Source organism: Poecile atricapillus, chromosome 2 (genome assembly GCF_030490865.1).
Source record: "Poecile atricapillus isolate bPoeAtr1 chromosome 2, bPoeAtr1.hap1, whole genome shotgun sequence".
Classification (NCBI taxonomy): domain Eukaryota; kingdom Metazoa; phylum Chordata; class Aves; order Passeriformes; family Paridae; genus Poecile; species Poecile atricapillus.
This window is the reverse complement of record NC_081250.1, coordinates 100,775,248-100,799,155: the sequence shown is the minus strand read 5'-3', so window position 1 is coordinate 100,799,155 and position 23,908 is coordinate 100,775,248. Positions and strand designations below refer to the sequence as shown.

At 39.0% G+C, this 23,908-nt stretch overlaps 1 protein-coding gene across 3 annotated transcripts in view; it reads left to right on the top strand.

Annotated features, from left to right (window-relative positions):
• The window catches only part of LDLRAD4 (low density lipoprotein receptor class A domain containing 4), a 283,291-nt gene that overhangs the window by 130,845 nt on the left and 128,538 nt on the right, over positions 1 to 23,908 (top strand). For all 3 annotated transcript variants that reach the window (XM_058831952.1, XM_058831950.1, XM_058831951.1), the window contains one exon: positions 3,957 to 4,097. In XM_058831952.1, coding sequence (XP_058687935.1) covers positions 3,957 to 4,097 — 141 coding nt within the window. The remainder of the gene's footprint in view (positions 1 to 3,956; positions 4,098 to 23,908) is intronic.

Genomic DNA, 23,908 nt, shown 5'->3' with positions numbered 1-23,908 from the left:
ATCATGAGGCAAATACATATTTTGCTGTAGCAACAGAAACATAACCTTCAATTAAATATTTGAAACTATTTGAAATGTAGTTATATATTAATTGGTAATTGTAGAGTTTTATGCATACAAGCATCTACCTTGGACATGTATGCAGTATACTTTTTTATACTACTTGCATTCAGTTTCTAAAAATAGGAAATGCTCATAATAGTATTCTTCGTATTTCTTTTTTTTTCAAGATAGTGAAGTCCTACCTGGAAGTACGTTTATTAAAATTTTATGTTGAAGAATCACTCTATCATATAGTTTTTTTAAGGCATGCTCCAGACATAATTATGAACATAGTAAGACATAATTATAAGTAGGGTTGGTAGTTTTCAACCTCCAGTAGCTGTCATCTTGCTTCAGGTTTAGCTCTAGTCAGCCTTGCTGACCAACTGACTGATGTTTCACTAATTGCCACTTGAAAATGAAAAGGGAAACTGTCTAGCTTTGAAACATTATTCATGAAAGAAGGATCATGCTGACTTGTTTTCAGAACAGGATCTTTTCCCCTTGTCTTGTCTAGACAGGCCAAGTACATGACTTTGTACTGAAAAGGGCTCTCTGGTGTGTCATTAGGCACGTTGGTTTAGTCTGTACTGGTCTGGATTCCCTGGTCAGAGGGTTTTTAGGTCACTCCTTGTATTTCGGTACAGACCTCTGCAGGTTTATTTCAGTTTGACAAAGCTTTAACATTTGCTTTCTACTACCTCCCTCAACCTGACTTTGATCCATCTTGCTTTACAAGGAAGGATTCTTCTCTGGTTTTAGTAAAAGCATGCACTGTTTAAATGCATTCACTAAGCAAACTAATTAAAGGTACTGAACTTCTGTTCACAAGTTGCAAATACCAGATCCTAAGTGTATTCTATGGTCAGAAGTATCTGTATTTTCATTGAATAATCTGTTTAATTAATTTGCCCTATTCCTGCAATACATTTTTCTTCAAATATTTCTTTCAGACTTCAGCAGAATGTGATTATGCAGACTAAGTCTGGCAACTCTGTGTCCTCCATTAGATATTACATTTTATTAGATTTTGATGTTACTTTTGCAGGTGCATGAGTGAGAAAAAGAGGAAGCCTCACTGATATGCAAGCACTGCTCAGCACTAAACAAAACATTGTTGTGACATCAACACTGTCCTACAACACTGTCCAGCACTGACTATTTGGATCACAAATCCAAATAGCCACCATGGAGTCCATTGTGAAGAAAGTTATCTCCATCCCAGGCTGGGCCAGTAGAGGATGGCTGCTTCCTTGGCAAATAGATTTGGCAGGAGATCAGAAGGCATCATGGTTTTCGACAACATACCCCATTTTCAAATCAACACAGAATTCCTGTGGTATTGTAAGCAATTTTCCAGTCAATGTGGGCACATCAAAGAGGGGACAAAAGGTCTCATGGCTCTTTTTTTTAATGTACCTTCACAATGGCTATTTTCACATGTGTGAGGGAATGAGGAAGTAGCCTTAATATTTTACAACAGAAGTTGTTTGAGTCTGCTTTTTGATTCCATATTTCAGTGTGGTCTGTTGTCTATGACAAACTTGGGTCCCTCTCCCCTAAATCACAATTCCTTTCTTCTGGTTAGTTCTCTTGTGATAATGTTAGTTAAATCCCAGAACTTTAAGAGTTTAATATAGCTATGAAAAATATAATGCTTTGTCTAGTCTTTTGTGTGAAAACAATATAATCTGGTGGCAAAGAGACACCTTGAGTTCTTAGCTTTAACTGCTTTTGACTTGACATCTTGCCTTGAGCATTTTATATCAACCATGGGGGAAGCATGGAAAGCACTACATTAGGACTCAACACAAAGGCACAGGAAAGCAGTACAAGTTAGCCAAAGTAGCATGCCACATATTCCAACTGTAATATGATTGATTCTTTCTAATAGAAGCATTATGTTCTTTACCACTCTAACTTAACCCTGTGTTAAATTCTTCATTTAAGATACCTGGAAAGTTTGAATCCTTTCGAGGTGACTTTTCTAATCTTTCAAGACAGCTTTGTTTATTTCTTATTCCAGTTTCTTCATGAAATTGCAGAAATGAGTCCTAAAGCATTGTAATTATCAGGTTGCTAATATTGAGTCTGGTCTTTTAAGTCTCCTTTCCAAAAGTAATTGTTAATGGCCTTTTCTGTTCCATGGGTTTCAAAGGCTTACTTCATTTGGTTATGATTTTTCTTATAGTCTATACTCAAAAAGAATCTAAGCCCTTCAATGCCTCTTCAGTTCTTTGTTGTAGCAGAGAAAAACACAGTAACAAACAGAAGAAAATAATTTGTTTGTACAGTATTTTATTCTGCAATTTTCATAGGTCAGGAACTGCAGGGTTGGACTGAAAAAGCTTAAATTTGAGGACCTCATTTAGGCAAATACTTATTTTATAAGTACACTTTCACAAAGTGAAATAGATCAAGTTTTTCCCCCACAGGAAATGCTTGTTTTCCTTGCATTTCATACCTTCTATTTATATTCCTAAGTGCCATTTTATATGTTATACATATTTATGCATACAATTTTTTATTACAGCAGGTTTTTGATGCTACGTGTACCAAAATATCATTAATACTCTTGAAAAGTGTTCAGAGTGAAGTCTGCAAATTGCTTTTTTCTATAAAGCAAATGAAAAATGAAAATGAATTTGCTCCCTTTCTCAATTTCTTTTTCCTCTCCTTTGCTATTACCAAGCTTGCATTATGCAACAGACACGTAAGTGTCACACCTCGGTAACTGATTTAGGGACTTTTTAGAATTGGAGGTCCTTTTGTCTCAGCTCTGACTAAGTTAAGATTAAAGCAAGGTCTTTTGCTGATACTGTTGAAGATGAGCAAATTCCATCTCTTTGCTGGCAAGGACCAGAAATCATCTCTCTGAAGCAGGAGCCAACCCGTATTGCAGTCCTAGGGAAGCCCAGGGTTCAGGGAATGGCACTCCTTTAATGAACTACTTGTGAGAGTTTCTAATTCTGTCTGTTTTGCCTCTGCTTGTGAATGACAATCAACAGAATTTGTCAACATACTAGTAGTGTAATCATTAAATTTTAATTTGTCTAGATATAATGTGTTCTCTGTTTTATGTGTATATTTTACTTTGGAATAAACCTAGTGAGAAAGCTTTTCCTAATTGTGTGTATATTTTTTGTGAATATTTCCTAATTACATCTCCAGTGCTTGCTATGAAGTATACTTGGTCTCATAGGAATTGTTCTCATGACAGAATCATATTTAGGGGAAAATGTTCTCCTTTTTTTTGGTAAAAAACAAAGTGTAAAACTACATCATGCCTGCATTTAGCATTGAGACACCTTATAGGCATTTTAGAAGTTTGCTAACTTTTAAAGAACACTAGCATGCGGGATTTTAATGTGCAGACACCAAGTACTTGATTGTAATTAGGTGGGAGACTGGCAGATTTGCTTTGGGAAGGTAGTTAAGGAATAATTGTCTGTGTCTGGACAGGATTGTTCCTGGTTACAAACTATACCGTTCCCTTACAGCTGATGCAAGATTTTTTTTAATGTGGGACAATTACTGTTTTTATTAATACTGCTGTCTTGCCCCAAATATGCAAGGTGTCACACAAACATATATGAGAACACAGTCTTTGCCCAAAGTGAACTATAGTCAAGCTGTACTGCAAAAAATATTTCTTATTATTTAAAAAGGTGAATTTTCCCAAATGGCGAATCTGGTTTAGTAGTTGTTTGATTCTCGTGATTAGGAATGTGTCATGTATGTATTTATACATGCAGTGCTATAAGGACAAAATTGATTGTTTTGGTGTTGAAATGACAAAGATCCATCCACTATTATAGCATCTACTTGAAAAATATTGTCATTTTAACACTGAAGAAGGGTAGGCATCAATTTTCTCACAAATTTTTGCTTTGGTTTCTTTTCTTGCCTTTCAGAGTGCAAATTCACCTGCGCCAGTGGTAAATGCTTGTATCTTGGTTCACTGATTTGTAACCAACAGAATGACTGTGGGGATAACAGTGATGAAGAGAACTGCCTGCTTGTAACAGAGCATCCACCTCCAGGCATCTTCAGCTGTGAGTATTGGCTCCTTGTGTGCATCCATGTATGTATGTATGTCAAATATGTCTGTTTACCTCAGAAATCAGTCTTTTTGGAAACTTGATCTGCAGTATGATATCAAGGAAGTATGAGACAGAAAAAGTGAATACTATTTTTCTTTGAACAAGCAGGGATTTGTGACACACTTTCCCCAGGATTCTAAACATGGAAATTTGTAGTTATCCCAAGGGAGTTTTTGCTACGGACATTGTGGATATAATCATATGGATCCTATGTGGCCTCTGAGAAAGTGTAATTAAATATTTGTTTTCCAAGATTCCACAAAGTATTCTATGTTCTAAGAGTCTTTATATGCTATTAAGACTATCAAAAAAATTATAATTTTTCTGTTCCTTATTACTATTAGGTTTATTGGTGCTGAGATCAGAATCGTTTGGTAGGTTAGTGACCTTTGTAGGTATATATTTAAAATAGCTTTAGTTGCTATTCTTCAGTGCATAAGTATTGCCCACACAGTGACAGAGTTTATGACTAGAATTGTTTTCTTAGTGCTTTGCCCTCAATCATGTACACTGGAATCAAACTGTGCTTTTGCTTTTGTTTCTTGTGCAATAATTTATTTTTAAACCACAATTCAGCTTTCTGGATGGGTGATAAATTTTCCAATAAGGTTTCTTATACACAGGTATAATAGAAATATGTTAAGTTACTTCTTCTTTCCAAATGGTTTTGTTCTTCCCACACTGACATACCTCAGTATTCTATTTCACTTCTGGTTGTGACTGTGTTTTAGGAATATCTGTTTTGTTTTGTTGTTATTAGTTATGAGCAGTGTGTATTTGTAATTTTTGTAATTAATGCATGCGGCTATAAGCAGGACAGAAGATGAAGCCAGATGTTGGATATACACCTGTCCTCCTGTACCCTCTACCTCCAAGCGAACATGTTCCTAAATGCTGTACTCTACATCATTTAAACCTTGTACTTTGTGTGACTTTGGTACCTCTGCAGTGATTTCAGTGGCTTTGAAATACTAATGACCTATGTATACTTCTAGGCTATTTCATTTTATTTTTGTTTTAATTTGTTTGGTTTTGAGTGGAACTCTCTTCCAAGTCCCAGGACAAGACATAGGCTTTAGTGATGGGTCCAAATCAAAATGCCACATTCAACCATAACCTTGGCTTTTGAGCTGTAAAAAGTCACGCTTTATTGTTTATTCATGCAAAATTTGTAAGCATATCTGTAAAGTCCAAATAGAAGAATTTTTTTTGACTGGGATATTGTACAGCAAGAGCTCTTAAATCAAGCTAGCACAACTGTTTGTCCAAAAGTGGCCACAAAAACTGCAGTGGTAGCAGATGGAGGGAAGGGCTTTGGTGATGAGCAGCAGCTGTGGCATCACAGGTGCATCACCTGTGCAGTGCAGTGGTGGCACCCTTGAGTTCCTAGGTGGAGCCTCTTAGGTGGAACTCCCAAACCCTTCTTCATCCTGAGGTCTGACAACGAGAGCACCGGTGGTTTTGCAGTACCCCTTTGTGCTGGTGGCAGTCACGCAGTAATCAAGTATTGTCTTGGCATCTTCTCCTCAAAAGGCCTTTGTCCTCTAGAAATATTGTTACTTGCTTGATCCAGGATCTGCAAACTTCCTGCTCTTCCCCTAAGTCACATCTGTCCCCCCCAGTCTTGCTGTAGGTCATGAAGACAGGCCTGCCTGGTCAGCTGGCGAGTCATCCCCCTAGCCTCCTGCACCATCAAATTTATCCCGACCAAACCAAACAAAATGTGTCTCTGAAAAACCTTCAGCAAAAGGTTCCTACGGCTTTCCTGAGAATTGTAGTTGGTGCATTTCATGATCCTGTCTCTGAAAAGTCGTGCAAGTTGGCAGCATTTTTTTTATTTTGGGTGGACTTGGAGAAAGATAGTCAGCTTCCTCCTCTAATCAGCCTTTTACAGCTGTGAGGGCTGTTACCATCCATGTTTGGGTGTTAAAAACCCCTCAACAACCAAGACAAAACCCCCAAAGTTTGTTCCTATTAATTATGTTTCCTTAAATCTGTCAGAGTTGTTCATTTTCTCTGACTGCTTCTAAAATATGGTGTCCAGTAGGCCTACTAATTGAGATCTCCCAAGTGCCCAGGGAAGAGGGGTAATTACATAAAGTCTTATTAAATCTTTCAAGAACTGTATTTGCTGGTTTTGCAGCAATATTGGAAATGAGGAGCTTGTAGAGGAAATACTGGATACATTACTAGGAGCATTTGGAAGTGTTAACTTTTTGCTCACCTTGTGGCAGATAAAGCAGTTCATTATTTGTTGCATTTGGGGATATTGAAAGTGACCGTACTTTATCATTACAATAGGGACTGTGTGACAAGTGCTGTTAAATAAAGGGACTTCAGTGTTAAGTAAAAAAAACCCAACAAATCCCAGTGAAACAGGATCCTAATGGTGAAACAAAGAGAAAAACAAGATCAAAGCCAGACAGAAAAATAATACAACCATAAACTCTATTTAAATTATATTTACCATGTTCTGGCTATTAAACAGACTACTACATGGTAGAAATCAGTGCCAGATGGTAATAGGAAACAACACTGTTATGGACACGTCAGTTGTGTTGGCTTATTCCAGCTTTGAAAAAATGTTTTTAGAATACTTGCTGAAGTGAGGTCCCCAGGCCTTAGAGGGATGACACGTTGAATTAAGAAATGTGTGCATGCTTTTGCTCAATGATTTTAATGGGGATCCCTACCAGATTACACCAGAGTGTGTGCTCTTGAAATGTCCCAGCTAAGCAGGCTGCCTTTCAAGACAGAAGTACATACATTCATTGCTCTCTGAGTAGTAACAAGACAGTAACAAGACAGCTCAACAAGAAGAAAATTAGTATTTAAAAAAAAATAAAATCACTTGAGGAATATTAAACCAGGTATTTACTTTTGGTAAGTGTTACATATAAGCTTTGTTCTTGCATCTTCTTGCTTGTGTGCAGTTCTTGAATGCGAAAGAAACTGCTGAAAGGAGCCACTTACTAGTTTGTGCTGGTTAACATCCAAGCAGGGTATCCTATTTCTCCCTGGGACTGCCCTTGTCTTTACCTACAACACATCATCACTGCAAACAGTATGCTGTAGTGATCCCCTCTGCTGCTTGTTCAAAGAATCCCTTTGCTGTATTCAAACCTTCTGTCTTTCTGTGATGGAAAAAATATTCTTCTCATTTCAGAGTTATACACAGGCTGCCCCCAAACAATGTCTAAATAAATAAATTTTTATATGAAAGTCCTGCTTTAGTTTATTTAAGCAGTATGTGCCATGTTAGTGGTACTCCGTATTTCCCAGCTGCTGAAGCATTTCTCATTTTTGTTCTTGCCAGCAGCCAAATCCAGAATGTCTTGTTGGAGCTTCTTGTTTAGTTTAGTTAAGTTGCATGGGCAATGGCATGGAAAGATATTTTTTTGTGGGTGACCTGCTCCCTGGATCTCCTGATTATAAGAGATGCTATCACATCTCCCAGATCTGTTGTTCCTCCCTCCTTGCCATTCTTATATGGCTCCAGTGTGAACTGTTAGTTCAGTCTCTTAAATCACAGAATGGTTGGGGTGGGAAGGGACCTGAAAGATCACCTAGTTCCAAGCCTCCTGCCATGAGGAGGGACGCATATTGGAACATTGCTTTAAAGCCCCATCCAAACTGGCCTTGAACCTAAGGATGGGGCACCCACAATTTCTCTGGGCAGCCTTCTCCAGTGTCTTCCAGCTACCTAATCTAAAACCTATTCTCATTCAGGCCATTCCCCCTTGTCCTATCACTACATGCCCTTATAAGAATGCTGCTACTGAGCTCAGTGTCTCACCTGTGCAAAGGAGAACAAAATGTGTATCTCTGGAGCCCTTTGGTTGTCTTAGTTTTCCTTTGCTGACTTATACGTAGGGCTGCCTTATGCTGCTGTGTGGGTGATTCATTCTGTATAGCACAGAGAAATTGGAGGACAGCTGGGAAAATCCAAGGTGTGTTAGAGTCTGATTTTAGATGGCACAAGCTGCAGTCCAGCAAGTTGATCAAAAGACACGCTAAGGCATTTAAGCTGAACATATTAAGGTATCAGCTTGCTTGGTTTGCGCCAGGATGCAGGTTTGGTGATGCATGTTGAAGCACACCTCCCATCCTCGGTGAGGACACCCAGTGATACTGCATCTCTCCCTGCAGGTCGCCTTGTGCATAGCCCATGTCAGCTTTCAGTAGGGCTACTTCTTTTTGTTTTCATCAGCTGTAAGGACTTATTGATTGAGATAATGGAGGTGACTGTTCTTTTAAGACTACTTGGAGGTCAAGGGTGTATTTAACAGCACAAAGCCATGATAGGAAAAATGAGGCAAAGAGTAGGATTTTTAACATTGCAGGCTTGGCCTTGGCAGCAGCTTGCCACTCCATGTGACCTGGAGAATTTGGACTCCAAAGAACTGAAACAATGTGCCTGCCTCTAGAAGGACACAGTTCATTTGTTTGAGCATTTCCCTTTGTTTCACAACAAACGATCAGCCTGCCTTGTCCTGCTAAAAGTAAATTAGATTTTGAAATGGGACGTGTAGTCTGTTGTCTGCAGACTGCAGTGTCCAAGTCACGTCTGACTGAGAAGGGTTGTGGTGATGGGGATTTTAGGGTTTTTAGTTGTGTGGTGGAAAACAGTAGAGGTAGTTGTCTTTGCTGTGGTCTGTATGTGTTCGTGGGCATATCAAACACAAATATTGACACGCTTGAGACTTTACGGAAGAATAAAATAAGTGAGAACAAATCCTTCTTGTCATGTGCAAATTATGTCTACATCAAATTTCAAGTTGTCAGCATTGATGGAGGTGATGTGTCATGGCTGTTTTGGCATAGAAGAGTTTCCTGTAGGAGTTCATTTTCCTCTGCAAGGTAAAAAAACCCAAACAAATCAAATATATAGCTCTCCCTTTCACCACCCCCACCTACTGCTGTCAGCTCTGAGCTTTGTAGGGATCTGCAGGGGGTTGGAGAATGATTCTGTTTTAAAAACAAAAAGCTCAATCAAAGGAAAATATTTTGTTTAAAGAGACCTTTGGCATCCCCCTCTGACTGTGACACCGAATTTGTGCAGATAAAAACAAGCGCTTAGATTTACATTTTGATTGTGCTTCTGCTTTCATGTGTGCCGGGCTGTCCCACTTCAGGTGAAATTTATCCATTTCTTTAAATATTTAGCAGTCTAGCGTTGATGTTAATGAAAGTCTGGCACTGCTATTTTGAGCATTGCAACAATGATAGTAATTTTCAGTGTCAGATTACTGCTTCTCGGAGGAAAAGGGAGATGGGAGGAGGGAAGAGCAGGGGAAAAAAAAAAAATTGTTTCGGCTCTAATAGAGTTTGTCATCAGCCTGGCTGTGCCAGACAGATGGATCATGAATACTGTCTAGACGCTCTCTGCCTGAGTGGAGCTGTGGTCTCTAAGGACAAGCAGTGAGACGCCGGCTTAAGTGACTGGGGAAAGTCAGGACGTGCTCCCCTCTCAGCAGATAGAGATCCGGGCTGATCCTGCCCGCCGGTGCTGGGAGCCGGTCAATACCGAGCTCAGCTGAAACTTGGCTGTTCTGGGGCTTTGGGGGGGAAAGGAGAGGGATGTTGTTACGGCAGTATCGATTTCAGCTGCATCTGCCCAGGGACTGCGGGGTGATTGAGCTGGGAGTATAGATCTCGGGAGGGGGTGGATTGGGAGAGTCATCATCTGGCCATAAAGCACACGCTTTGAAAAACTACGCGGTCGCCTGTATTTATCAATTGCTTTAGTCGCAGTATATGCTGGAAAATGCCTACTTACTTGCTTATGTTTTCTTTATTTGGCCACTTGTTCAGAAGGATTCATCTGTTTCCCTACCCGGGGCTCCCTGTGTCCCCGGCTGTTAAGATGAGGTTCCGTGAGGCTGCCTTTGGAAAGAAGCTGTGGTAACCAGGTGAGACCCATAGCCTAGGGCAGGGCTTGTGCTATTTAGTGGTCTCTCATGCTGTTACTTGTCCCTTCTCTGTCACTAAGCACAATTAATGATAAAAAAATTTCTAATGTCAATGGAGTGATAGGTATTTTTTGACCAGCAGAGTTTTGACAAAAACTCAGGTTGATACATATGCTAACTTATTTAAAAAGCAGGAGGTTCTCTGTAATCTCTGGGGTTCAGATTACAGAATAAATCATAGCACTCTGGATTTTAGTTCTGTGTATATGTCACTAAATACTAGATCAATATTTTTATTTAGAAAATCCACTTGGTTTTCAGCTTAAGTGCAGTCTTGTTTCTTGAAGTGCTATAATCAGATTCTGTGCTTTGTTTTGAAATAATTTCATCCTTGTGTATTTTTAAAGCACATTATGGAATGTTAACAATTAATATGATCTTGAAAATTTGAAAAAGAGCAAAACATTGTGACTTTTGTATATTCTTTTCTTAAAATTTTGTATGTATTTTAAAAGATACTGTATTCCCTGAAATAGAATTCTGCTATCATGAAGGCTGTAACAAAACTGCAGTGGAATTCAGTAATGCTAGAGTTTACATATTCTTTCCCTAAGGCTTTACACTATTAGTGACTTGGACAAGCCAGACACACACACACATACACGTATGTGGCCAATAACGACTATGAAATGTGCTGGTGCAAAATTAGGTATTTGCATTTGCTTAAGAGTGGGGCTGAACTCAGCTCCTGGTAAGGGATTTCCATTTCATGAAGTTTCCAGCTGAACATTAATCATATATTTACAGCTAATGAGAGAAAGAAAAACTCACAGTACTGTGCAGATGAAAACATGGGAATCTCAGTAGCTCTGAAATGCTATTTTGTTCATTCTCAAAGTATGTAAGTCAGTTGTATCACATTTAATCAAGATCAGAAAAAAATGTTCTTCAAAGTTGTTTGTGTTTGCTCTTCATACACATTTCATTCACCCTTCCATCAGTTGCTGTTAACTTTTAGGAAACTTCATCCATTACTAAAGGTTACTGCTCAGTACAATCATGTTGGGTAATCCTAGTGATTTTTCCAGTCCCCTTTTTTGGCTACTGATTTCTTAAAGATGCAAAAGAGAATTGTAAGCTGTCAAAGTGAGCTGTGTAATAAAATCTTTGTTCAAAGACTGACTTTTATGTATCTTAGAAAGTGATTAAGATTCAGGTTGGAAATCTTAGAGCAGTACTGCCAGGCACAATGTGTCTTTGTATCTTACAGATTGACTTGGCTCTTCAAGACACCAGAGCTCCTCCTGGACCTGTGTGAGGCTGGGAAATGACCTCCCACACTCTCTGTGATCACTTTTTACACACTGGTTCTCCACCAGAAGTGCATGGTAGCATAAACATTCCATCAGTGCCAGTGTAAAAGTCAAGTATGAAAACCCCAGTACAATCTCATACCACAGGCAAGATCCCTGGAAAGAGAATAAATTGTGAGACAGTTATTTTCAGACATTATTTCACATGCACCTAGTAGATGCTTGAACATGACATCGGGAATCATACAAGGTGTAACTGAGCAACTTTTGTTACATTTATTTTCAGTCCATGTTAGTATTGTCCATTGCTGCCCTTCCTCACTGCATTTGCATTTGCAGGGGTCACACTGTACTGTGCACTAGACACTGCCTAGCTAAACCTCTGTAAATTTTAGATGCAGTTCTGAAATCTTCCTGTGTGAATTTTACAGTCACAGCTTTCCCCATTATTGACTCAATCCACATTGGTTATTGCTGGTAAATACTCATTAGGAGGAGCAGTGCGTTTGTACTGTTTGCACTTGGCTACTGCAAGCCTGGAGGAGCCATTAGCAACTATTCCTTCTATACAGCATTGGAAGTTGTTCAGGTGCTTAGGCAGTAACTTATATTTTCTTATAGTTTAAAATGTTTTGTGAAGGTTTAATAAAAAATAATGTTTAAAAAAATTCTCACAAGAAAGGGACATAAAGTCAGACTAGACCACCTTCATTCTCTAAGAATGTTGCAGACTGTGATGTTTGATTGCTTTTCATTCTGCAGATGTGTATCTGACCATTTATCTCCAGAAACTCTTCATCTCCCTGATGAAATGAACCACCTTAATTTTTCTTAAGCAGGCTCATCTTCTACTTCTGCTGTAAAGTAACAACTGAGATTAAGGTGAATTGGGGGTTTTGTTTTAAGTTCTGGTATGATTACATACACAGTGAAATATTTTTTGTCTCTAGTTTCTATGTAAATTTTCATATGGCTCATGCTCAAAGAAATCCATGCTTTTCAGTGATCTCTACAGTGGTCTGTATTGTGAGTGAAATGATGTTTTTTCCTAACATGTAGTGTTTAACCAAAGCATGTTGCTTTGGCCATTAGTAGCTACTTTTCTCAGGCTGGAAATCCTGATGAAACCCTTATGCTCTCCACAGTTTTGCAAGTGCTTGAAAGTGGCACAAGCCACTGTTGCCTCTTGTGGTTGGTCCCTCACTTGTTCCTGGGCAAGTGTTTGTGCAGGCACACAGGAGTTGGGTTGGAGGCTGGCCTGGTTCTGATGAACTCTGAGAAATGTGTACTATGTTTTGGCTGGTGTCATGTCCTTGATTCTGTTCTCAGCTCGACTGTACAACCTCTTGTGCCTGCACAAAAGCAGAGGGAGGTACAAGTGGCTCTGTTCAATGATGGCTTATCCTTGACTGGTTTAAAGGTTCTGTGCCTTAGTCCCTGCCCCTCTAAAGTATATGCTGATAAACCTTGCTCTGAATACAAAAGAGTTTGGGAATTAAGAACTGACAGTTGCTTTCCCCCTTTGCCATAATTCTGAAAATCTCATTATTTGTCACTTTTTGTAATAGAAAAATGAAACAGAAGAGTGAAGCATCAGAATGGGTCTCAGGACAGTCCCTGGGCTTGGGGTCTTTTGGACTGAACCCAGGCTAGTACAATGTAATATACCATTTTGATAACCAAGTCCATCTTGGCTTAAGTCATGGGGCTTTACTGGGATAATGTTAGCTAGTTAAATTACTACATAGGGACAGCTCTCCTGGGTCAGATCAAAGGCCCAGCTAGCTCACCATCAAATCTAACACTAGCCAGTTGCAGGTATTAAGTGAAAGAGTAAAAAGCAAATTCGATAAACAGTTCTGCTTTCCCAGTAAACCCGATTCTTTGGAGGAATGCTGCACTGCTTTGCATGAAGAGCATGGGGTTTATGTCCTCTGGAGAGAATTTAGCATTTAGGAAGGGCAGAAATTGGGGTAAAGAGAAACATCTCATTTCTGAAGTGTGATAATAAGTGAAGATCCACCAACCCTTCACTAACCAGTAAATGTGTGGGCACTGTTGGCTTCTTCTATATGCAGCACATACTTTTCATGTTAAGGCATTCTGAATGTAGGACGTGAGCTAGAAGGTGCTGAATTCATGCCAGCTAGCAAGACTATTTACCTGGGTCTTTTAATTTGTTTTGTGAGGAATAGGGACTTTTACTTTCTCTAAGTTTACTGTTTTTTTCTGAGTGATGTTGTGGGTTTTTTAGTCAGGATTTGTGGACTTTGTGACAGCTTTATATTTAATGGTGAACCAAGTTCATCTTGCAGGCTTAGATTTGTTTTGGCTGTTTGAGAAAACAAATGCACTGACAAAGCCTACTGCACGTAGAAAACACAGTTGTCACCTGTGACTGTGTAGCACGCAGGCATCAGATACTGTGGGAGTACGCGTGTATCTTAGAGCAGACTTGTGCTTATTTTTGTTTTATATACATGCATGTTGTATGCAAACCTAAGGAGTGAATACAGACTGGTTAGAGTTAAGAAAAATACCAGAAACATAGAAATATCTATACTCAGCTTCTATGAAAACACAAATTGATATTTCTATCTTTGTTTAAAAACAACTGTTCTTTTAATTGCAGGTTAAGGCTTAAAATCAAGACTAAAAGAGAATTTTGCATTCTATTTAGATCATAAATGAGACAGTGGAACCAATTCTTTATACTGAGTTACTGTTAGGAACTAACAGAGAACAGATGAGGACAGTGAGCTGTTAAATCAATTCTGTTTTGTGTGGGTTAGAAGACTTTTATAACAACTTAACAATGCAGTCTAAGGTGCTAGAGATGTATTGAACACAGCATTGTCCAACCGTACATGATAAGATCACAGATCTACTTATCTTTCCAGCAGTATTGCCACACTGATAGTTTCTTCCTTCCTTCCTTCCTTCCCCGTTTTCTCCTTCTTCTTTCCTTCTGTTCAGTATCAGTGTGTGATAGTTTCATGAAAGCAAGACACAGGAGGGATCTGGTAGGGGTAGAGATAATAGTGACACATTATGTGAATACTGAGTCTGACACCTAGTAGCACCTTGATAGAAACAGAAAGCTGTGATCACAGTATTAAAGTATGCTAACAAGCTGAAGGAGCTAATGGGCTTAATTTTTTACAGTGCAGATGTTCATCCAGCATTTGTGCTGAACGCAATAACAAATGTGTGGGGGCTGATGGTGATGTTATTGTGTTCTTGGCAGCACAGTCTTCCAAAACAATCTTCCTTTCTTTGATATTTTACTAAGAGTTAGAATGTTCTTTTTTGTGGTCTAAGATAAAAAATGTATAAACGAATTGGTATGACTAAGGCTGGTTGGCCTAAAGACGTCTTCATTCAAATAGGGGGCTCTGTAAGAATCGGTTTACCCCTGTGTTTGGTGATGGGGATTGGTGTTCCAGTTTATGGACAGTTCATGTTCCACATCTCCTACTAAATTTCAGATAGTCTTATTGTTGTTGGTTTCAAAACTGAGCTCATCTGGCCAAAATAAACCGTTTGCTTTGAGGAACTGTAGAGCCACAGTCTGATATAAAGCTCAACTCCCACTTTTTCCCAGAGAAGAGTCAGTAGTCCCCTGGAGAACGGTCACAGTGGCCTGTATTCCACTCCGGTACCTCAGCCTCACCACCCACCTCATGGCATTTCAAATGGACACCACGCTCTTCCTTTGTGTTCAGTGCTTTGCAGCTAATGAGAATGATACTGCTATCTTGTGGAACCTTTCAGCTCTTTCTATAGGAAATGATCTTGACTTCCAGCAGATTCTGATATTCCTGAAGAAATTACCTATTGTACCAGTCAAAGATTTGCTAGATGTTGATGGGGATCATTATGTTGCAAACCTCTCCTTTTTCTTTTCTTCCCTCTCCCTAACAAAGGCACTGGCTTGCTTAACTACCAGTAGGAAAGGTGCACGTGGCTTTTGTTTGTAATAAGATGCATCTCTCACTGTGAATACCTGTCACTTTTGATAGGCTATTGCAATGTAGGTGATCAGTCAACTGGCCCTGACTATATTCAGGGCTGGTGGTTCTCCTCCAGCAAATACATTTGCTGCAGTATATAGCACAGGTTTCAGACCATGTCCCCTTTTGTCAAGCATCTTAGATAATGTGCAAGAAAAATAAATTTCACTTATGTTAGAAAACTAAAGGAAGGACTGAAATGCTATGAGGAATGGAAGACTTATCAATTAGTGAATAGGCCTTGCCACCAGTTCCAAGTTTGCTTGACATCTCTGCCACCTACTTCCTGGGCAATCCTGATGAAATAATTCTTTATTTTCTTTCTTAATTTTCTTATTTAAAAAATGGAGATAATGATGTTCATATATGTTAAAGAAGTAATAAAAGAAAATGAAATTTATATGTGGTTTAAAAACAGGAAAAGGTATGTTAAGCTGTAATAGTCTTAGAAAATGGGCATTATGTACTGGAAAAAAACTGCAATTATAAAGTGACAGAGAGAATAAAAAAAAAAATTAAAGTGTGTGCTTTGTGTTGTACATTTAACATTGACATGTACTGTCCATTATTATTACATGTATATTTAATTTTTCACTTGTAAGGCAACAAGAAAATGTATATGCTAGATAGTTTCTAAGTAGATACATAAAAAGTGGGTACATAATTTGCATTAAAATGTGAGTAGAGACAGAAGGAGAGAGTTTCATCAGTCAACTGTAATTCCACAATTGAAATAAAATACCCTAAAACGTGGTGAATGTAATGCAATGTAATGATGTTTGGTGGTGTGTTAGTGAAGTTTGAAAAAGAACTTGGGAAGGATTTAATCAAATGAGGTCAGCAGTCAACAGAATGATGGATGAAATTCAATCTTGATTAATGCAAGTAATTCATACTGGAGGGCAAAGTATTAATACATTTTATTAGGTTCTAATTAATTGTGTAATTTCAGGAAAAGGACCACTAAAAAGCATCACTATGAAAGGCTGAATGAAGACCTCTTTAGAGAATATAGTTGTGGTCAGATAAAGTATTTTGAGTCAATAAAAATAGGATGTGAAATGTTATGATGCTGCTACATAAATCAACATTTAACCTTTATTTAGAATGCTGTGTTTCTGCAGCACAGAAACATACTGTGGATGTAGAAAACACAGGGAAAAAACAGAAAGAAGCTGTGAACAGTCCTGGATACGTATAGGGCCCAAATATTTTGGAATCATTTGCTTTTGAGTCTAGGCAAGGGGTGGGAAAATAAAAAGGTACGCAGAACTATGGGTGTGGAACAGAGGTGGCTCAGGCACTTGGTGTGTGTGGTAAGATTAGACTATCATTCAGTACAATTCAAAGCTGATACAAAAGAAATTTTTTCACCCTTTCTGTCTTTAGGCTGTATACCTCATTACCATGCAATGCTTTTGAGGCCAGGATTTAGCAATACTTAAAGGAAGGAAGCCTCTCAACACTGACTCCACTTTTGTGTAATCTGTCCAGAGGGTACTCGTTAAGAAATGTATAAGGCTGAAGTTTCAGGCACTCAGTTAATTTCTAGCTACGGGATCATGTTGAGTGCTTGGGAGGACATTTTCTCATTCTTTCGGAGAACTGAGCGTCCTTATCCGGGAAGATATGGATTCCTAAATGTGGTGTGAAACTGAAGTCCATAGTAAGTGACTTGAAATACTCCTCATGGCAGCTATGATCAAAATCCTTACGTGCAGTTTCTCTGACTTAAGTAATTACTGATATTGTGTGTAATCACCCTCTGTCACATCTTATAATGCAGAAATCTTGACTGTCTTTCATAGAAGGTGGTTATCTAGTGAGGCTGGCACACTGAGTTGCTCAACAAGTGAAAACTGTGGAATCTCTGCCAGCCTGTGCTGGATTGCCTATTGCACACCATGCTGTAGCCCTGGGAGGGGCATTGAGCACAACTCCAGCACTGGAGAGCGTGCTGACGGGAAGAGTTTACCAGGAATTGCAAAGGGAGCCGGTTTAAGCAAGCAAGGATCAGAATTAAATGTGTTGCAATATGGATCGGTATTTGATTCTTTGAAGTTTCCTACAGCCCTTCTTTCCATTCAGCTCATGCTGATAAACCAGACCCTCAGAAATGTCTTCTCCTTAAACATGATGTACTGAACTCCTTATGTAAATGCCCAGCATTGGTGGACAGCACTCTTCTCTTCTTCTAGGAGGTGATAACAGTTTCTTTGCCTATTGCAACACGAGCTCTCCATTAATTAGGACTTTGAGAGAGAAATGTGTGTAGGCTGTGAACATGCAGAGTGATGCAGAGAGGTGGGAAACAGATGTGTGGTCATGTATGCACCAGCCAGCTATTACTCAGATACCATCCGCCTGCTAATTAGCGCCTGGAATGTTGAAGAACGTTGGTGTTTGTGCGATTGCTGGAGTGAAGTCCTGCATCTGGTTTTCACACTTGTCTCAATCACTGCACAGTACCATAAGTAACATGCTTCAATTAAAATTGTTTTGAAAGTGATGTATCTAGAACTTCCTTGTTGCAACAGATTAATTTCTTGGTGTAGATTGCTGTAAGTATAGGGCCATCAGCTTTCTGTACCCTTGAAGGGCCAGCACTTGGGTTAACACTGGAGAGGAAATCTGACTCATCCATTTTGCTTCCTGTCATGCTAATGAACCCAGTGTGTGCCATCTCAACTTTAAACTTCCCCCTTGGTGATTCTCACTGTACCCCTTTCAGTGATGAGTCGGCGAAGAGAAGCCAATTTCTGAGCTGCCACAGCTGGGGGAATTATGTGATAATATTACCTGTGTGACAAGCGGCTCCTTAGGAAAACTATTAGAATTTATCTTGTGTTTTGCTGTATTATCTCTGAGAATTTTAATGCAAAGTATTAGTATTTCCAGTTGCTATATGTCCTAAAAAAAACTACATATGTGCGCACACACATGAGCATGTATTCTTAGAACAGACTTTTTTATTTTGTGAAGTCCAGATCCGAGATATGTTTCAGTTCTGCACATCATTATAGGAACAGGAAGTAGCAGACAGCACAATTAGTGTTGCCACACTGGGGTTATAAATTATCTATTACTCTATACTGTGCTGCATTCCAGGTAAAAGGCACATCTGTAGATCAGAAAGAGCAGCTCTGAATGTGATGCCAGAACATAAATGCAGAGATGAATTTTCTCTGATCCAGTTTCTGCATTTGTAAAATCTTTCTCACACTTTCCTGGAACAACTTCCTTCTTTATCCATATGAAAAAGCCTGTGAGTTATAAGAGTGTTTCTAATCTTCCAGGTAAGTGGGGAAATAATCCCTTTTTCCCCCCTCCCCTTCTTCCCCTGCTTATCTTCCCTCCCCACAGAATGCTAAAACATTGTTTTTCCTCCCACAGTTGAAAGGTGTATTTTTCAGAATACAGATGAGATATTTGTTGGCTAGCAAAGAATAAAGCAAAACAAGAGACATGTCTTTCAAGTACAAATGGGGCTTTAGAGATCTCTGTTGGAGAGCCTAATTTCTATGTGAGCACAACTGTTTCTCCATATTGCCTGGAACACTTCAGCTATACACTTGGCCACACTTTCTATTATGGATTCTATAAAGACATCATTTGTCCTGATAATAATTGTGTACAAAAATGTTTATGCACAATAAAAATAGATTTCAGAGACCTGTGAATTGCACCCACAGACACAAAATTTTGCAGTACTTTTCAATATACTGAGCTGGATTAAATGATAACAATAAATAGGATTCCTTTCTCCATTCTGCAGGGCTAACCGAACTTAGTGCTTTGAAGCATATCAGTTAGTTTTTGGGGTTTTTTTTAATATTTATAATTTTTGGCCTCTCTAGTGAAAAAGGTGAAGTATTATTTCAATATAAAAACCTTGCTTGCAGAGTGCATTTTCATTACACTGGTAGTCTGTGACTGAAAAAGAGCAATCACAGACTTTATAGCATATTTTTAACTAGGTGGATTACTGGTTATTATAGGGAATGCCTTGTTGTTTTTTTTCAGCTAAATAGAAAAAATCACATTAGTAAACTACAGACTGCATAGGCTTTTTATAGAAATTGTTTTCTTTAATTATGTCATATATAAGCCACAGTCAAAAGGTATATTTGTCCCTGATTTCAACGGCAGTTAAGTCATTTAAGTAGGAGCGAGACACACAAATGTGTTCTATATGTGACCATAGTAGCTATTTAAGCTGAGGATTTAAGCAGACAGAATGTAATTATCCCCATTGCAAGACTAATACACAAGGGAAAAATGCCATAGGATTTTGTAATAGCAACAAGTGGTCAAGACATTACATTTATGCTTTGCTAGTTTTACCAGCTGTGTCTCATTCCATTATTCAGACAGACAGACACACACACACCTCTCTTTTAATTAATTATAGTTGTCGACCAGTGGGGGAAGAAAAAAAAAAAACAACTCCAGAGGTGATTTTCCAGAGAAAATCTGATTCCAGACTGGGGCCACCAACTGCTAGAAATCTGAAGATGTGAAATAGGTTTTTGAGGTTTAAAAATCTTTGATCATCGCATGAATCTGAAAAGAAATACAGTTATTGGGATTTTCTTAGTGATCTACTTATCTCAGTTAAAACCAAAACAAAACATCAGAAAAATGCTCTGTGTTTTCTGCCTCATCTTGTGCATGAAGCTGCATCTATGCACGATCCAGAACAAAACATTTGTTTGAGTGACAAAACATTTCTCTGAGAGAAAAACAGTGTAAGCAGTGGGTTGGAAACCGGGGTTTAAGGTGCTTCTTCCAAATGGACAGGTATAGGTGATGATACCACGTTACCTACATTCCTAAACTGTTAATCTTTAAACAAAAACCCTTCTATTTCACATGGCATAGTATTTCCTTGCCAACAGTGCCTTGCTGTTTGATGGTGTACAGTGTTTGTGAAGGAAGGCTGATCATGAACACTGGGAGATAGAAATGAAAACAGCTACAAGTATACAAGTGTTTGAAGATGGTAGAATAGTGTTTGGGGTTTTTTTTCACATCTTTGGTAGGGGGCTGGGGTAGAAGATGGTCTTTTAAAGGTTTTTGAATACAAATAAGAGCAAACATCTAATCCTTTCAGTTGCAGAGGTGTTTGTTTTCTACGTGACTGAATTTCTTGCTCTCCTGAAGGCATCAGCCCTGGTCTCTAAATCCTACTGCTGGCCTTTGAATCTTGTCAATATTTTATTTTTTCAACAGGAATTAAAACCCCATCTTCACTTTGTAGCCTCCATTTCATTCCTTCACAGGGTAATTGCTGGCCTTTGGCAGTGTGTTGAAGTTAAGCATGGATAAAACATGTTTCATGGACATGAAGCCCTTATGACACACTGCAGTTTTGTGCAGTATTTCCACTGCTTATAGGAGTAATTGTATTCTGACAGAGCTTTTAATTTGTTACGTTGCATGTCTGTAGTATACATTGCCTAGTCTACATTAAAAGAGCTGAGACTTCTACAAAATGGTACATTGACTTGTTTGATCAGTGACAATCCTCAAAAAGCACCTGGGCTTTCTAGGTGTGTCCATGAAGGATGGAGAAACAGCGACAGTGCTAGTCTGAGAGTGAACAGATTGGGCGAGATTTGGTAGGGAGACTGGAAGATGGATAACTTGTGGTAGGCAGAGTGAGGCTGCCTGACGAGTCAGTAGGTGGGAAGAAAGCAGGAGGTGTGGCAGGTTGTGGGAAGAAAAGGTTGCTGGAGTTCCCAAAGACGTCGCCCTGCCTCGCATAGCTGCTGCCATCTGAAACTCGCTGCGTGTGCGTGTGTGCCAGCTGCCCTTCCTGCTGCTTGTCCTGAAGTCAGGTTATTGTAACTCCCTGGGTTTTTGGTTCCTACTGTTTCTGCAGGAACCCTAGCAGGCAACTCTGGGTCCTGGGTTTGCGGTCAGCCACTCTGCATGAGCATCTCGGTATGATGATGAGGATGCTGCTCCAGGTGGAGCACGCAAATCCTCGTTTCTTCAGATACAGGGCATTTGGAACACCTAATTGTACTGTTGGTGTTTCATGAAGAAAACACAAAGCAATAATCCATCATTTTAAACACCCTGTAAAAGCAATTGGGAAATTAAGTGCTACAGGATTAGGGTCCTAATTGCTCATATATAGTGTCTCAGCTCAGAGTGGTGAAAATAGACTGTGTTCTTTCTTACGTGGCATTGTTTCACTCCTAAATTAGGCAGTGATTAAAAAGATCTATAACTGAAGTTGTCTGGGGCCCTTTGATAGGGCTGGATGGGAGGAACCTCACACTGAAAGAAGCTTTGTTGATTTAGTTCTGTTGGATATCTAATGATTCATCCTGTCTGTTAATTTCATAAATATGCTTAAAAATAAAAAAGAAAATAAAGAAATAAAATGTTCCAAGTGTTGAATATATTTCAGACCTATGGATGACTGGCAGATTAAATACCAGTGTGTGTATAGCTCTGTTTCAGCTGCAGCTCCTTTGACCAAGCTGATGGTTCTAAGGACTAGGAAAAAGACAAGTTAGAGGTTGCCACCATGGGTGGTGAGGAGGGCTGAATAGTATGAATGTGGAGGATGCTGTGTTTTAATAGTATTTATATTTGTAGTTTAAATTCCTTCATGTCTTCTGTTACTTCGGCAAATACAGGACAAGGGTTTACTACTTTTTCATTTTCATTTCAAAAGAAGTTGAGAACTAGACACACAGAACACATCCAGGGAGGCCTATTTAATATGGACACGCATAGTAGCAAAATTGGGACCTGGTGGCATAAAGGGGGCTCTTTTAAAGCATTGCTTGGTGTAGTTAATCCCCATCACAGCAATCTATATATTGGGAAATCTATATATTGGGAAAGCTTCAGCAAATTCTGGGTTGGAAGAAAAGGGGATGAGGACTGGCTGATTGTAGGACAGTGATTCTCTTAGTGAAACAGGTACGCTGCCAACTCAAGCTGATGCTGAAAACAAACATGTAGAAAATATCAATGGTGGTACATAATATGCTGGTACCGGCTGTGAGGACTTGAATTCATGCTTGCAGGTAAAAAACTTCAATAAAATGATTCCTTTCACTGAATCATACCTACTGGTTTTTTAGCTGCCCGTTGCTGAGGAAAGAAGTGAAAGGAGCTCATGAAATGTGGCTTCATCTCCTTCATCTCCCTTTAATTCAGTTGATGCCAAGGATGGAACTAGCCAGTGATCTCCCCTCCTTCTTCTTGCATTCTGCCATCCTTTTATGTTTTGCCTCCTAAAATCCTTTTTTCCAAATTATCCAACTCCTTCTGGTCAAAGTGTGGGTGTTACAGTGTCCAGTGAGAACTTTGAGCTTCCTTGCTTTCATTCAGGCACTTGGAAAGGGACAATGAGGCAGCAAGGAAGATAAAAGGAGTCATTTAGACTTCAGTTTCAGATGAAAGAATCAAGTTTGGTGACATATTCCAGTCTAACAGTAATGCTTCTGTTCTTTGGGGCAAAATATATAAGAATAAAGTGAACAAGGAAGTATTCATACTCTATCTGCTGAACTGTAATCCTGTCCTGTGTTGTACACCAGGTTTTTGAACCATGTGGATTTTAATGAAAAAAAGTAACTGAAAGTTTGGCTCCCTTCTCCATTCTCTTTTCTTTCTTCCCTTTCCACTCTCCTGTTCTTTAAAACTGTCCCACATGACCACTGTAGGAGGAGTTTTCAGGAACCAGTTGAGGTCAAAGTCTGGATTTCGAAGACCCGTGCCAGGTCACAGGGTTGCTTTGCATGAATTTGCCACTGGGTAATGAGCAGTTCCAGCTTTAAAAGATTTATTTATAAATATATTTATGCTATTTAAGCTTATTTATATTATTTCCTTAGTAAGAGACAGTCTGCACAGTGTGCTGGAAGGGACTGCACAGTGTTCAGTGTTTACTGAAAGACTAGAGCTAGAATCTACTGAAAAAATACCCAGTTCATCAAAAGAGCTAATTTCTGGAAGCTTAAGGTTTTTTTGTTTTTTTTTTTGGACAAGGTCATTTGGGTCTGTATGAACTTGAGCTGAGTTCTATATTTTTTTTCCACAAAACATAATGTAAACTTTGTACATTCCCAGTGATAAGTCAGATGCAACAGCAAGCTCAAGGAGAGGTTTGTACTCTGGGAAGTGAAACTCCACTGAAGCTTGGTGTGTTGTTAAAGGTCTTCTCAGAAACAGGCTTCATTCAGCATGTTTAGTTAAATTCTCAAAGATGGCACTTATTCCTAGAAATAGATATTAACTAAACTGCTAAGTTGAAAAGGGCATGAGAGGAAAAGAGTAATAAAAAAAATTTGCAGCGTATCAGATGAAGTTAATTTACACAAAAGGATAACACAATTAAGATAAACTTAGTACTACTATAAACAAATGAATAAGCTAAGTTTAATTAAAATTAAGTGTGATTTGATTTAGGTCCTTCTCACTGCTCATGAAGTGGGTTTACTCTGTACACCATGCCTCCATCACAGTGTTCCTGTTTGGTGGTTTTAGTCATTCAGTCC